The 17,447-nt window shown below is 34.6% G+C and overlaps 1 protein-coding gene across 1 annotated transcript in view; it reads right to left on the reverse strand.

Moving 5' to 3' along the window:
• Positions 1-1,704: 1,704 nt before the first annotated feature.
• LOC123528659 (uncharacterized) overlaps positions 1,705-17,447 on the reverse strand; it is a 45,788-nt gene continuing 30,045 nt past the window's right edge. Inside the window, exons 2-5 of the mRNA XM_045308551.2 lie at positions 8,897-9,053; positions 6,998-7,146; positions 5,630-5,765; positions 1,705-5,136 (exon numbers count right to left, since the gene is read on the reverse strand). Of these exons, the coding sequence (XP_045164486.2) occupies positions 4,863-5,136; positions 5,630-5,765; positions 6,998-7,146; positions 8,897-9,053 (716 nt within the window). The 3' untranslated portion in view covers positions 1,705-4,862. The remainder of the gene's footprint in view (positions 5,137-5,629; positions 5,766-6,997; positions 7,147-8,896; positions 9,054-17,447) is intronic.

Consider the following 17,447-nt stretch of genomic DNA (forward strand, 5'->3'; position numbering starts at 1 on the left):
ATAACTTTCCATCCAAAATATTTTGATTTCTTCTCAGAATCCATTGCAAAGTGTAGTGAGATAAGAATCTGGGTCAGCATTGTTTACCCCTTATTTTACTAGCGCCACCTAGCGAGTAGCTGGCTTATTATCCCCATTCTCCCGCAGTAACACGTGATGTGTGTGTTAAGATAATAGAAGATGATATGGCGACGGACATAGGCAATATGAAAATGTTACGCTGAAAGTATTAAGAGTTTAGATCAAGGCTGTAATCATGTTTTGCTATCTGACAGTACATTTCGACCTCACCAATGTATTACGCATGAAAGTCCTTACATCTGCCAGTAGTTAACATTACAAAAAAGTTTTTCCTACATAATACTTAGCAGCTGATATGCTTCTATTACAACACGTGGTTATTCAGTGTCTAGAAGTTCCTCTTAGTCTGTTTTGACGATTACCTATATCTAAAATTGATACCACTGCACATATTTCATTTCGCTCTGAAAAGGCATAATCATAGAATGATACATTCTACAGCGTATCTTTTAAATATCTGTTTAGCTCTATGATAACTTCTTATACTTGCGTTTTGGGTCTCTGAACATGAATCCAGAAGCACAAGAATAAAAGCAGCAATGACTTACAACGTGACCGTAATGTATTTATCTACAATATGTGAACTTAAGTAGAATCTTGTAAATTATCAGGAAGATACTCCGTGTTTGTGTATATTTACACAGGTTGGCATGTTTGTGTCGATTTTTACACGTTTACCATATAAAGGACACTATTTTATAGAATAAAATCTATAAGAACCCCTTTCGAAGAATAGAACGATGTGAAATAACCTTTTTGAATGTCACTTCTATCCTGGGACGTATATATTAATGACCCCAACCCAAAACTCTTCCCCATTAAAACGCGTCTCCCCAGTTGAGAATCGGTACCGTTCTATAAAAGAATGTGATCAAACGAATGTAGTTTAGGTCGAAAGTGTAGAAGTAAATTCCTGCCAGAGAACGGACACTACAGTACTGTTTATATTGTTTTCTATAATTTGATGCAGACAAGCTGCTAGTTAGTAACGAATATAGCATTCGGCTACTCGGTGGATAAGTATTGATTTGAACTAATTAGAATTTACGAGTGTAAACGGGTACCTCTCGAAGTATATGTACTTGTTGCTTGCATTAACTATAGCTGAGTGTCCAAAGAGTTCGTTGTTCTAAATGTATTCAGTTATACGGTTGAAAACCTCCAGCATAAGTATGTGCGTGTGTGTACGCGTGCGTTCGTGCGTACGTGCATGTCTACTTGTAGCAGTGAACACATTGACTAACTTTATAGTGCTACCTCACTAGAATATTGCGCCGTAGCCATGTGACATGATATCCCACCTAGTAATAATAACACTGGACTGACTAGTCCTAGAACCATTCTCTTAATGCTGCACTCCAAGCGAGGAAGCTACTAGTGCCATTTTTCATGTCTTTGATATGACGCATCCAGGTAGGTAGCGAAACCACAACCTCACGCTCTGCAAGTAGGCTATCGGTGCGGTCATGATGAAGGGAAAGGAAAACCGTTAGACGTGGTGTTTACATCACATTGAATAACTGGCTCCGTTTTCTGCAGTAGGATTTTAGGAAAATTGCATGAACAAACGTTTGAACTATAAGAAGTTTGAAGTATGGCAAATTATAAAGAAAACAAAACTAATTGATATATGTCATCTTTATTGCACAATCAGTTGCAAAACCATACTAAAAAGAATATCTGTTTATAATAATAGAATATATTGCAAGAATTTGAAGACAACATGACTTCTTAGTAACTGATAACTTTGCAGAAACATTTACACAAAAGACACCTTCAATAATTATCACGCTGTTGTGTTGGATGTGTTTAAAGGTTGTATAGCTCGAAGGCACTCGAACGTATTTAAATACACTCATTGCATTTCAGACTAAGGTGAAGATTTCTGGAACTTATATACCTACAAAGCAGCCTCATGCGTGTGTATATAGCTAAGACCATACCAAATTAGATTCTGACAGGTCTATTCAATAATAAATCACCATCTCAAAGTTTCATAACTAACTTTTGAAGAATACTACTTTCATGCATATTGTTAAAACAAAGGCTAAGCTTCCATGATTGTAAAAGATACGGTAACTAGTATCATTTAATTATAAATGTCCGAGAAAGACCATGCAGAAACATTTAAGAAGCGGTTTTCATTATAAGAATTCCGAATGGAAGCAACAGCAGACTAAACATATCCAGCTACAGGTTTGCTATGGTATTGTCACAGAGTTTACTGCAACACTTATACATTCTCGCTTCAGATCCGAACTATTTCTATATAAATGTTTGAATACACAACGTTTATACTTGTTTGGCATAAAAGTCTCGTCCTTAGACATACCCATCAATTGGATATGGTTTTTCCTTAACTTTTACAAAGATCAGCAAAACAATGAAGGGAAGTGTATATCAAACATGTAGCAGAAAACCTTGTTACACAATTTGTGAGCTTCCTTTCAAATGATTCCTAACTAAACGTTACGAGTAACTTGAATTTGAATATGACGATGAAGGCTATGAGTGGAATATATTTGAGCCATGCCATGGGAAAACCAACATAGTGGGTATGCGACCAGCATGGATCCAGACCAGCCTGCGCATCCGCGCAGTCTGGTCAGGATCCATGCTGTTCGCTAACAGTTTCTCCAATTCCAATAGGCTTTAAAAGCGAACAGCATGGAGCCTGACCAGACTGCGCGGATGCGCAGGCTGGTCTGGATCCATGCTGGTCGCATACCCACTATGTTGGTTTTCTCATGGCACGGCTCATTTAACAAAAATAAACTGACCTCAACTTAAATAATCTTGCATGTTTCACACTGTAATGAAAAGAGCAATATAAAACTATACACACAACAAATATGAAAATGTTAAAATAGAAAATAAAAGATACCTTTGATACAGGAAAATCTCAGTATATAGATCTTTGAGAATAATGTAATTCACTGAAAACTTACACCCTTAATGCTTTACAGAACAAAACATATAATTATACATGTAATCAATACAAAACAAATCATCATTTTACACAAATAAGTAAATAAGTATTTTAAACAAATAAGTAAATAAGTGTACTGCTATTTAACACTGTCTTATCTGGTCTTTATTAAAAATGCTATACTTATTGAGTCCGCAAATGTACTCCAGTGAGATACTCTTGTGCGAAATGACATGCTATAAGCAACTCAAAGTGGATGCTGATTATTGACTGAAAACTTAATCATGTCTACTTCTCTAACAATCAACGTAGAAATGAAACAGATCGTCGTTGCAGCGATCATAAGACAATCGAAGGTAGCATAAAACATAAGGATGTGAACTGATACTACACCATAGAACATCAAAATTCTCAATCTGAAATTTTACATTTGCTTTGGAATATTAATAAATTCCTGCAGCTCTACTTGTAGTTAAAATGTTGTAGAGTTTATGTCATCTGAACAGCATAATTACTACTCTCACATTTATTATCTTAACAAAAATGTTTTGCAGATACATTTTATAATCAGAATAATGAATAAGGCTCTGGTTGAAATAACAAAATTGCATACACCTTTCTTCATTCACATGTATCAACAAAGTAAAGGAAATGTAAAATTTAGGAAAACAGTTGAAGTAAGTTAACCAAATTGTTTTATGCATTCAGTCAAATATTACTCATAGCACGTGCGTTCTTCAGCTACTTCACTTCTACAAATGTCAGCATAAAACGACGACAATATTGGACAAACAATTATGATCACTTTTATGACAAATACACTATATGTACATGTTAATATCACAGATCTTTATATGGCTTAATGGAACGTTTGACTTGTCCTATGTGGTTACATATATGTATTCACTTTCCTTTACTGACAACCTAGAGTTACTTATTAACGATTTTTAAAACTAACTTTCAATTTCTGAAATAAAAAGCATTATATTTGAAAGGTCTGGAGCAGTCCTTGATATATCTGGAACAAATATTTATAGATAAATGCATTTTGGCAGACAAGTGTATGCCTGCTTTTATAGCATTTCTAAATTAATAGTATATCTCCCTTTAGTAGTTTCCTACGGGGTTCCTAACATATTTATTTTCTACCTAGATTTAGAAAAATCTTTACAACATTGACAAAGATATAGAAAAATCTTTACAAAACAAAACCACATAAGACAAACTACGCGTTCAGCAGTTTTGATATACTTTATATACAGCGTATCAAAACAAATCTTCCTGTAACTGATCAATATCTCTAAACGTGTAAAAAGGTTCATAATTATCAAAACGTTCGAGAGGATTAAAGCTAACATCAAAATTTAAACAAATATTTGAAACGTCATCTGAAACAAAACTTTACTCATGTTATCTCGACAAACTGTGTATATAATGTCATCATCATGTCTTAAATTACACTGTTGCCATGGAAAGAAAGTTTATGCCTTTGTATACGTATTAATGACATAACATAAACATGTCAATAAGTATGTTAAATAACGATTTAGATTTTTGTCGTTTCATTTTCTGCATATATTATACCACAGTCACACATACGGCGCAAATAGCTACGTCGAGCTACGGATAGAATCGTAGTAACCCGTATCGATCCGTACCTGAGCCGTACGAATTGGTACGAATTGATACGGCTTACTACATTAAGGTACGTCTCAGGTACGTTTCAATACGGGTCGATACGGATTACTACGTTTTTATCCGTGGCTAGACGTAGCTTTCCGCGCCGTATGTGTGACTGGGGTATTAAGCTTTTCATCCGAAACAAATGTCCGACATTTGTAAAATTACGCTTTCATATGAAATAATACCTGAACAAAATAACGAAAGAATATAGAAAAGAAGGAATAATTAATGCTTTCATATAAACTGCACTTGATTCTACTTGATTTCGTCTACCCTCTGTATTAAAACTGCGAGTTGTGTGCACATGACTGTATTCCGGGTTCATCGTTTCGCAAAATGGTGGCATGAGTCCTGTTAGTAGAGTGTATACAAAATTTGCTGCACTTCCTCCGCAGTGAAGTTGTGTAGTGTTCGTAAGACATCCTCTTGCTACTGCATGGAATCTGGAAAAAAAACAACAAGAAAACAAATTACTTCCTATAGTGCACACGTTTTATATAGTCAAATGTACACGATCCTGTCATTTTTAAATAACTCAAGACTGAGAGATTTAACTTAATTAAACTTACTTTCCAATGTACTTAACATGGAAAGAAGTCAAAATGACTATCTATTCTTTTGATTTTATGCTCGTTTTTAGTTCAGTCCGGGATAGAAGTGGACGGTAGCATGTATTTCCATTACAGTCCATGAACAGGCACAGTCAAACCGAACCTTTTCATATTTGTCTTGCTGTGCGACGTGTGGAGTTTCCATTTTTCTATTTCAATACAAACATGCACAATGCATATTCAAGTAAAATGTATATTCTGTTTACCAAATTTGTTTAGTAGATGATTTCATTCGTTTTTGGTAGGGTGGTTAAGGTCGGTGATTAGAGGTAAAAAGACAAAAATAAAATAAAAATTTAAAAAACAAAATACAAAGCTGACTTACCTGCATGTTCCCATGATAAGTACGTCGATGTTTGCACCGGCGTTCACTTTTGCTCTAAAACTTTTATGGGCCTCTTTGCTGCAGTTTGAGGTTTCTTCATGATGTTTGGCTATACATTCCGCATGTTCCTCGTAAACTATAATATAAATACAGAAATTAAACAACAGAGGAGGATATTTCGAGTTTACCTTTCTTAAAATTGATTTCGCTACAATTTGTTTTTGTAAGAAACAAAATTAGCAGCTCTTGGAAAAGGTTGGTGTACAGTTAGTTGCAAATGTCTAAACATTTTCACGAATTTGATGAGAATCTTCATTCCAACCTTTCAAAACTTCTCAAAAATGAAGGTATTTACTCTCTATCAATGTTTTCCTGCCTTTCTGTTTTGACTTAAATATGATTATGACCAAATAAAACCCTAAAATATGTCATCTTTCAAGATTAACGAATTCCATGACATTTTAATGATTTGATAAGATGACTACCAACTGAAAGGTAAGATGAAAAATATTACAATACGTGAATTTAATAGCATCCTATTGCATACTATGTTTCAAACACTTCATTATTTCGAACTTGTACGAGGTATTCATGATTTGTTTGGAGAGCTAACTATAACCGTATCCGGCACAGATTTATACCAATGTATACAGTCCGAAAATTGATCGTGTATTTTCTCGTTAAAACTGTTTTGATATGTAATCTATACTTAGTTAAAGCTATTTTTACAATTAATATAGTACTTTTTAAAAAATTAAGGTTTTGTGTATTCATTAAATAACAATACATTCTTTATCGTATACATATGTCAAAATAAAATGTTTTAACAATATCATAACTTTCATATAATTTAAAGCATTAATTTGCAGACATTTTTGGAAGGAGGTGGGGGTGGGGGCTAACGCATTTGTCCACTAGCATAAAAGTCAGTTGTAATACCTACAGTTATATCACTTTCATTCATATGTTCCCTGCGAGTAACAGTTCTCCCCACGAAAACAAGACAGACTACATTGACCAAATTTTACAAGGGACTGATCCCACATTGTTTGATTGCTAGTAAAAAGCAAAATAAATTTCAAATTAATCAGGAGGCAAAATATTTAAAAATAATTTCTCCTAATATTTTCTGGGTTGATAATTATAGGATGAATACACACGTTTGATGCAAATCTTCAATACAGGTGTAAAATACACCATCTCACTCTCACGACCATTGTAAGTACTTTATGAATATTTGTAATGGCAGTTATTTGCTTAATCTTGTCTTTCGGTGTGCCTTCCAGTATGTTGTTTTCCATGAAAGCAGCTGTTTATTATCTTCTGTTAAAGATCGGCTGTTTTGTTCTAAATGTTTAATTATCATACCTCTGATATGTCTACAAAAGTAGTCCACTGTATTCACAACTTTATCTTTATCAATAAGTCTTTGTAATGTTTGTTCCGCATCTGTGGTCCCTCGGCAACGATCGAGTATATCTTGTATACAGTCAGCCACATCTCGTAGCCGCGAATCTCTGAAAAAGAACAACAAAACAAAAAACTTATCAATCAGAACTTGTTCAGGTCGCTTATACGAAAAATGTCTAGGACAAGTTTTCAAATTGAAACGGTATTTGCGTACCCCTCTCTAGTTAAAGGCTTCTGTAATACGAAGAAACGTTATATGAGCCGTGCCATGAGAAGATCAACATAGTGGGTTTGCGACCAGCATGGATCCAGACCAGCCTGAGCATCCGCGCAGTCTGGGTAGGATCCATGCTGTTCGCTTTTAAACCTACTGCAATTAGAGAAACCGTTAGCAAACAGCATGGATCCTGACCAGACTGCGTGGATGCGCAGGCTGGTCTGGATCCATGCTGCTCGCAAACCCACTATGTTGATTTTCTCATGGCGCGGCTCATATATTGTCGAATTTACGTATAGGTTTTATGTTGCACTTTTGTGTCATCTGAAGACTACAATATCTCAGAAAGTACTTCATCTTTGCAATCACTGTCAAGTTTCTCATATCAATGTTATTTGTTGATTAATATTGTCAGTTGTTGTAATACTTTCATTATTAACATGGTAGTGGTGTGTCAGTTACTGTCTTTCATTTATATTACTTTGATACCTGTTGAAGTGGTGTAAGTTTGTTTTAAGCTCAACTGATTTCCAACTGAAGATAGCGCATCCACACATTTCAAGCCCGCAGTTTTCGCTTCTTCTGTTACACAAGTTAGTTAATTTATTTCTAATGGACAGACAAGGGATACTTAAACGAAAGCATTATTTTATAATACTAGTAGTCAAAACACCTTGAATGATATAAATAGTCACTGATTTGGTTGAATGTATGTATGTTTTACAATAGTATATATGTTATACAATACAAATGTGACTTTTACGATTAGACTTGAACATTGAGAAATACGAACGAGACTAGTGATTGACATGTGTTCAATGCTCTTTTCCTGAATTACATTGGGGAAAAAGCAACCCCTTTCCTGGATTACATTGCGAAAAAAGCAATGGCAGTCAATACAGGCGATATTTGCTTTAAAGTTTCGTTCTGACAAAAGTATGTTTTGCAGAAATTTAAGAAAATATGCATGTTTAATTTCCAAGAACGCTGCATTCTCCATAATGTTGCCAGTACAGTTTCTAATTATGACATCTACAATGGTGTTTTGGCGATTCTGTGAACGTTGTATTTAAACAAGGAAGCGGTCTAGGCTGCAATTCTTACGGAGAAACATCCTGTCTGTTCGGATATGGTATTCAATTCCTTATGGACGCATTTTAAAATCATATTTCTTGTATTTTCCTATGTATGCGGTTAATTGTTGTGATTATAACATGATTTATTTGAACAGGCTCAATCAATCCGAGCCTGCAACATTTTCATTTTTGTTGTGTATTTTCCACTGTTTCTATTATATTCGCGTGTATAAATGCAAAATGAGCAAAATGCTATCATTTAACAGCCATGTCAATAATTATGTCCGTGGAAACCGCAACGTAATTATCTGTCGAAAGTATTACTGAATAAGTAAATCATGGCGTGACCGTTAACTTTACTTCCAGCAAAATAATTGTTCTCGCCAGGGTAATGAAAAGTCTTCTGAAATTATTCTCATGGTGATTTTGATTTCATATGATCCAATGAAACGGTATGCAGTGAGAAAAATTCTAAGCATAGACTTTCTTGCATATTTTTATGAATCCAAATGTAAACAGTACACATAACACCTATCAAAATTATTCAATCAACAGTTTCATTACCTGCAAGTTTCACTTGCATGCTGCACGTGCGTTCTATATGTTTCTGGAGCACCAGCTTCTGTTTGTTGGTTGAGATTAGGAAGTACATTATCTGTGCATTGTTGGACCTTCTCATGTGGATTTGGTGGACAGGTTGATGACTGCCCGAACGTCGCAACTGAAAAGAAAGTAAAAACATGTATAACATTTTGCATTAATAAACTCACATGAACCCTGCATCTTCGATGGAAGCAAAAGATGCATAGCCATACTGTAGGGGAAATCAGGCACAGTAATTGTAGGCAACAACACGTACAAACAGCCCCCAAAAACGATGAGATTCTGCGCATATGAAATAGTTATTGGAAGTTGCCATACCAGCGCCCCAGAGTTAAATCGTTATTATACATGCAGTCATGAATATGAATCATGAACCATTAGGTCTGCACTGACAATTATAACTGGTCACTTTTTAAAAAGCTCGCGATTATAAACATACAATTATATAGACCTTATATGTCAAATAGAGACTTCAAATTGATCGATACTGAGAACTGACAGTACATGCTAAAGCCGACATGAATATGACTGTATGTATTTCGATAGTTGCTCTAGCAGCAAAAATAAGAACAAGAATTGATGTACTTGTATATATTTTGACATTTAATAGTATTGCGACAACAAAACACATTTTCTGCTCGTATTTTGCAATAAGCACCAAGCAAGAGAACTGTACCGTGCATGGCGTAGTAAGTCCTATGGAATGTACAAGTATTATCTCAATTCACTTTCTACATTAAAAGATTATTCTAGACACTTAGAAGCTTTGAAAATGAGTTTTCCATTAATATATTTGCAAATACGATGTAATAAACTAACGAACTGGTGAATGATTGGGTTTAGGATCACGAACGAACGAGTTCTGGAATGAGTGAGTGAGCAGGATTAAGACAATTCGGTAGATAGTGTGCACGTGCTTAACAATCAAAACAACGAATGAGTAAAATATATGACAGAAACAGAGAATCTATTGGACAAATATATTGATTACCAACTTTAAAAAATTCTGTTCTTGTGACATTAACTGTAAAATTAGATGAAAGGCGAATGAAGGTGAATCCTTCACACACGAAACAGCTACCATAGACATAAAATGCTTATGTAAGCTAGAGTACCAACAGCAAAATCATTACGGACATGAGAAAGCACTACATGGGACACCTATCAAAATAATCCGTCCCTTGAGGGGAATTAAAGAGCAGGTAGTCATGGCGTCACCGACCTACCCGCCCGTCGCACAATCAAAAAGAGAAGCGTATTGACTAACTCAAAAACTAGCTGAACATTAAACATTGCAGTGTCTCAGAACAAGACAGTCATCACCTTTACAGAAAAGTTTGATAACTTTAATAAGTAAGATATATCATAAATGGTGAAGAATACCCCCCCCCCCACACACACACACACCCCCTGTCTGCCTCTGCTCTTTACAGACGACCGGAATACTTTTACCTCCCCCCTCCCTCCCTCAGACAGCAGCCTATTGTCAACGGGACAAGGGTAGTGTAGTATGTAAGGTGGGGAAGTAACGAATGAAAGTTGATAGCTCTTAATGAGTTTTGCCTGCCTCTGCTCTTTACAGACGACTGGAATACTTTTACCTCACAATTCTTTTATACTTTATCACAGGTCTTTTTTTTTTCACAGTAGTGAGACACGTTGTTAAATGTTTGGAAATACTTGTAAGTGTACATGAGCTAGAATATGCAATATGACACAGTTTGTATTTTCACAGGCTAATTATGCAATTTAGGTTTTTTAGTAGGTAATTTATCCTGCTGAATCTGGAATCATTAGTGATGTGTTTAACAGTGTTACTTGGTAACAGCACATACCTCATTATTTAGAATATTTACATAATGATGATGACTTTATTATTTGCTCACTAAAAATAGTTTGTGCAATTCTTGGATCCTTAGGTTTAAATGTTGAAGATAACCTATGAGAATTCTTCACCAAAATATTTTATCATATGATATATTAGAATATTTTGTGCCACTCTTCAAAGGAAAGGGGGTACATTGTTTTGCTAGTCGTTGGTCTCTCCGTCTGTCGGTCTGTAGACCATTTTGTTTCCGATCAATAACAACAGAGAGCATGGTATGGTCAAACTTCATACGATGATTTCCTGTGGTCAGTAGATGACCCCAATTGTTTTAAGGTAAGTAATTAAAAGGTCACGGTCGCAGTGACTTTGAAACTGAAAACGGTTTCCACTCAATAACTAAATAATGTTTTGACCTACAGTCTTCAAACTTCATAGAATGGTTATCAGTGTAACAAGATGGTGTAGAAGGGTCAAGGTCACGATGAATTAGAGACTTACAATTTTTTTCCAGTCAACAACTGTAAAACCATCACACACACAGCCTATCAGCTGACGGCGCTTGTTATCTTGGGGACCTTTACGTCAAAGTTAAAAGTTTCAACATACTTGAAACTGAAAATTACATACCAAATTCCACTCAGAAGCCATTATTAGGGTATATGTACATTTACAAACAACTCTTGCTTGATATTAACTTTAAATGTAGGAAGTCATCAACTTGAATAATGATAAATAATGATATATAATGATAAAGGAATTTTTTCTAGTGGTAGAACAAACTAATGCCTTTCGTAACTATGTACTGTTTTAAACCGAACGTACAATATTGTGTAAACACACAAACCCATTGATTACGTGTTCATGTAGATGTTGCGTTGTAAGTGTTAATTTTTCAACTGAATAATGCTAATTTTTTAAATAATTTTTACGCGGTCTAAAACGGTGGCTGTTTATTTTTTTTTTTTTTTTTTTTTTTTTTTTTTTTTTTTTTTTTTTTGGCGCTTAAAATAACGCATATGTTTTCCAGAAAATTGCATCTGTCTCATATGTGACTAAATATCTCTAAATATCTCTAATATCTTGAACGTGTCAATCCATTCCAACAAAAGAAAAAAAAACAAGAAGAGTGGAGCAAACTTAAGCACAACTTCCGCAAAACTATCGTCTTGGTTTTTGGTGGCATTTTTGTCAGTGTCAGCTCATGTGTCAAGATAGGCCTGATTGAATGAGTAACAAACCAACCTTTGTCATTAGTTATCGTATCACAATTACATAGTCTATATACTTTGGGCATTCTTGGGAAAGAAACATTAACATTGTATATTTTGATACCAGTATGCTTGCAGTGTGAAAAGTTTTAAAGAAAAAAAAATGAAATGACAGTTTATGAAATCATTTCCTGCTACTTAAAGGTCCAATACTAAGGAAAGTGAACATTTTAATTTCTTTTAAAAAGCACAGAAACTTTTTCATTTTATTGGAAAATGAAAGTTGGTATGTAGAAATTCGAAATAAATCGCAGTATATTGTACAATTATTTTTCTATGAAGTATGAAGAAAGTTAAAAAGACCTGGGGGCTCATTCTGTCGATTCATTGAAATTTTAACATAATACACATACATTTCTTTGAGTTCCAAAGACCTTCTGTAAATTTTGACCTGCCAATCTTCATTATTTAGTGTCTTGCAGAAGTCTATGCACTGGCTATGAAAAAAAATGCCAACTCACTTTCCCTTAGTAATGGACTTTTAAAACGGAAGAGATTACCAATTGTTAAAATGGATTGCGTGGTTTAGTTTCAATGACTGTGCTATATATGGAAAAACTTTCACTGTTTGGCCTAATTATGTATCTTAAATAATTACTATATATTTCCGGTTCTAGGTCAGCAAGTACTTAATGTTCTAGACAGCTGTCTCTGAAACAATACTAGTTTTCGAAAAAGTTTCGACTTCCGCGCGCAAATGCGCGGTTTTATGTCAATGATCCCTACAACTTCTTTAGCAGTTCACCTTGTATTTTCTTTTCTTGTTTCACATTCAACAACTAGCATTTGAGGAAATATTCAACCCGAGAAGCACTAACCACAGTGATTCGTTTACTCTTTAACTATATAACCACAAAGACTTTTATCGTATATAGTGTTTAGTCCTTTGGGCCATTTTACAAATTGTTGTAACGTCCCTTTATACAGCAATTTGTCGACGACTGGTTGACCTAATGCGAGAACATGTCCAATAGATTCCTGACCGCGGGATGGGGGCACGGGGTGGAAATATGGTAACAGTAATTTGGCGTATTAAAAAGATGTACTGGAATAAAATGTAGTTAAATTCAACAGAAATTTGTTTTAGTATTAAGCTGAGTTTTGACAGTGTTAAAATGCATTGTTTACAAAATAGACATATCAGGTTTGGTTAGTGCAAATCGAAGTTGTTGCTGATTAATGCTTTCACCAAGATATTTGATGTTTGGCAATGTGTCGTACTCTTATTTCCCAAAGTTCAACAAAGAAAATACGCAATGTGTCCTAACTCGAATACGCTCTACTTTTGCCTGTCATATGTATACAGCGGAAATGTATAGAACTTGTAGACTAAGTACAAATGTCACCAGTTTCGAGGACTTTCAAGATATAAATCATGATTAATACTCCCCACTGAATGGTTTTTATTTCTTTTTCTATAATATATATACATGACCTGATGTGTATGGCTACTGATCTACATAAATTTCGCGTCTGATGCCATTGGTTACTAGTTATATATAGATTGGAACAGAACCCTTACACTTTCTTATTTTTGAAAACAAATGTTTTAATACAGAATAACAGCACGCACATATTTGCTATAAAATCTAATTTTTATATACATACAATCGTTCTATTCAAGCTGGCATTCCATTAGAGTGTTATACAAATCACACACACGACATTGAAATGAAGCATGCACAAAGGATGTAACCTGAAATTTCGTATGTTTTTTTTTCTCAGGAACCGTTTCTTGTTTTTTTATTGTTTTTTTTTTTTCGTTGTATAAAGGAAAATAAGGAACTGACAGACTCAGCTGTTTTGGGTTTTTTTACTTGGAAAATATCATTTTGAACTGGGTCGTGTGTTTATGATGAACATACAGCGCATATACAGGGCAGATTATGAATCAAGTTCTATACATGAGACCGCCACAATACCGACACTTTTTAACTTTTTTTCTGTGACTCTGACACAAAATAAAGATAACAGCAGCGCGAAACTATCATAAGAAACAACGGTTTTGCCCTGAGCCAACGATATGCAAAATCCGGTTACACTTACACATTTAAGTTCAAGTGTTTGCAGCATCTATTAAAATTATAATTAACGAAGTCTTGTACACAGGGACCAAAGAGACACTGACGAAGAAATAAAACTTGAGAAATTTTTAGGCTTATTTATTTTTTTCTTTAAAATTGTGTTTTTTCTACCAAATGGAGTCTCGGACTATATAATCAATGTAGACATTGTTCTCTCTGTAAGAAGACTCGGCATGAATTTAATGAAGAACTTGGAAAAGATCGTAAGTGTTTTATACATTAATAAAAATCTTACTGAAACTGAACTGAACTTTGTGTGACATGTGTTGTCAACAAAGCGCAGACAAGCAGAGATGTTGAAATCTTAAGAGAAAGTTCTCCGTACATCCTGCCACTCCGGTGATAAGATTACTTCGCACATGATTATAATTTAAGATGCCCTTACACCGATAGAGTGGTGTCCCCATGTACCTTAGAAACAGAATGTTCATTATGTTTATGTCAGTTGCCATTAAGGGCCTTATCTTTCCTATAAACTACACTTGAAACTTCAAGTACTATTTTTCTAGTAACAGTCTATGTTACGCATACTCCTCACTCTTTTTGTTCGTGTTAGATGACACGGTCCAGTCACAAATATGCGGACACCCCAAAAGCCATACCCGTGGTATCTTGTTTGTAAATCCAAAACAGCAAGACTTAGTTTTTGGAATGACATATCACTGAATATGTTGTATTGGGACCTGTTAATTATTACGCATTTATCTGATAATCTGTTGCCGTTGTTAATGTTCTATTTTTAATGGATTTGAGGCAATACAGGTAAACGAGAAAAATTTCAGAGCAGAATGTCACTTTATGCATATAAATCTGCAAGCAATTCGCCAATCAATGAACTCAAACCATTTAGTTAATAATTGCAGTTATGGTCCACGGTGGATGAGTTTGATACCTTTTCCTGTAAGACGATCGTAAAATGATTTAAAATGTAAAATGTAATTGGGTAATACTTCATATTATGTAAGTTTGTTTGCATCAACAGTTTGTAGATTTTTCAGGAACAAAATCGCGAGTCATTATTACTTACTTCTTACATCATAGCTTTAACTTTGGAGAAAAATGCTTCGTCCCAGTAAGCATTTCGTAGAATGCGATTTATACCTAGTGCTCTAAGATTAGTTATCAAGAGCATATTGAACGCATATGCTTATCATCTTCATACCTAGGTTTATTAGCTTTTAGAAAGCAATTAAAATTGGCAAGTTATCGTAAATTGATTTAGTAGAGTCTGCCAATAGTCGCATCTATTTAGGTTCTGCTATTACATGAGCCAGCAATTATACGGTTCAAAATTGCCAAATGCAACTGAAAATATAGACAGTTCCTAGACCACTCGACTCCGCTAAAATTGGGTATTCGGCAGTCGCGTCTTTTTCTGATGAGGTTATATGTAACCATGACATTGTCTATGAATAAATTATCACGAATTCTTGACAACTTCCGTCAATCGTTGTAAACACGTTAGCTCGCGAAAATCAATGACAGTCCGTGAAAATTACAGTAAACTTGCGACATACTATACAGGTGTATCGTTTGTCACCATTCTGTATAAAGTCAATGTTTGAAATTCTGAATTACCATATTTTTCATTGCATATTTCTTTTTGTTTCAGGAATGGGACTCCAAATAACGACAAATTGACAAGTCTGTCATTCACTAGACCTCATCGATGATTCGACTGCATACTGTATCTAAATGACAATAATTGTGAGTCTAAAAGAGACATATTTTCCACCAGTTCGCCCGCAATATCGAAATAGAATTTGATAGAGTGCAAGTGACAAGAATTTTAAACGCAAACATATACAGGTCCGTCTCAAAATTTAACTACACAGATCTCTGTCTCATAATTTTTCGCATACCTTTATGTCGGCTAAATCATTAACTCACTGAAGGACATAAAATATTATCTTTGTAAAAAAAGAAGCATGTTTTGCTCTTTTGATTCCTCCAGACTTATTCCCTCAGATTAGTTAAAGTGATATATCGTTCTAAGTGTATAAAATATCGGTCGGTGAAATCAAAGTAATTCAATTTTTTTTACTGTACTTGTTATTCTGGGATCTCAATAATCAAGGTTTTGAAAGTAATTGAAAGGTTAGACAATACTACACTTTTCTGGTGTATTTATGGTATAAGTGTAATGTAATTTGCAAGAAACTATTTTTATGATATGTTGGGTGGGCACAACTATACAAATATAAAAGACTGTATTATAGACAGGAAGAAAGCAGTGAATATTGGAAGCCTTTCAAAGTGAAGATAAATTTTGGCTGTGAGCATTTCGCTGGACGACTTGTAATTTTTAAAACTACAGAAGAAATGAAGGATTTTCACTGATGGCGTACGGAATTAGTGGACGCATGGATGGGCTGGAAGGATGGGTAGATGAATGAATGAATGAATGAATGAATGGCTAAATGCGTGGACGAATATGTTTCAACCATTACCTTTGATATATTTAAAATGATTCTGTTTTTTTTCCCAGTTCTTATCATCTCTTTAAAACGTGCAAAATTCAGAAAATGCAACACACTTATAAAATTTCACATATTACCAGGTATCAAAACGAAGCAGTGGGGCGTGATCTCAAACCTCACAATATAGTGATTGTAGATCAAGACTTTAAAATCATTTGGATTTACAACACTTGAGATTTTGACACATACACCAAATCTTAATCTTTGACTCAACCGCAAATGAATTAAGTTGTCGGAATTTCTGCAATTTGCAGGAGGGAGAGGTATTACTTCACTGATACTTAATCCTTTTATTTTAGTAGAGGTTAAACGTCACTATTTCAAATCTTTCAATCTTATTTCCGTAGAACATTATTTTTTCATACACTATTTTTTAATGAAAGTTCTATTATAAATTAACGGAATAATAAAAATATAATAAGGGTTGTATAGGTCCTAGAGTAATGTCAGTCAGTGATGGTCTACTACCCTAATAATGGCACATATTTGCTAAATCCCTACTTTCGATTTCAATCTGCAAAACTAGCCCATAGTTGGAGTATAATGGTCCAACACACTTAAACAACATTCCTAGACCCATTTCAGGGTACGAATCCTTACCTCATTTTGAAAATTTATCCTAAAACTGGTATTAAATGAAGAGAGAAGTAGGGGTCACATGTCTTATAAGAGAGTTTTTTTTCCTGTTACATTTACTTACTGCAGAATCACATCATAATGTCAGTGTTGTGATCTGGTATTACTACTCAAACCAAAAACTCATTTTACTTCCCGAAATACAACTTTTTCTAAAATACACCGAAATTTAAACATAAACTACCTCTGTGGCAAGCCCAAGTGAAACAAGAGGGC

Source organism: Mercenaria mercenaria, chromosome 13 (assembly GCF_021730395.1).
Source record: "Mercenaria mercenaria strain notata chromosome 13, MADL_Memer_1, whole genome shotgun sequence".
In the NCBI taxonomy this organism is placed as follows: Eukaryota; Metazoa; Mollusca; class Bivalvia; order Venerida; family Veneridae; genus Mercenaria; species Mercenaria mercenaria.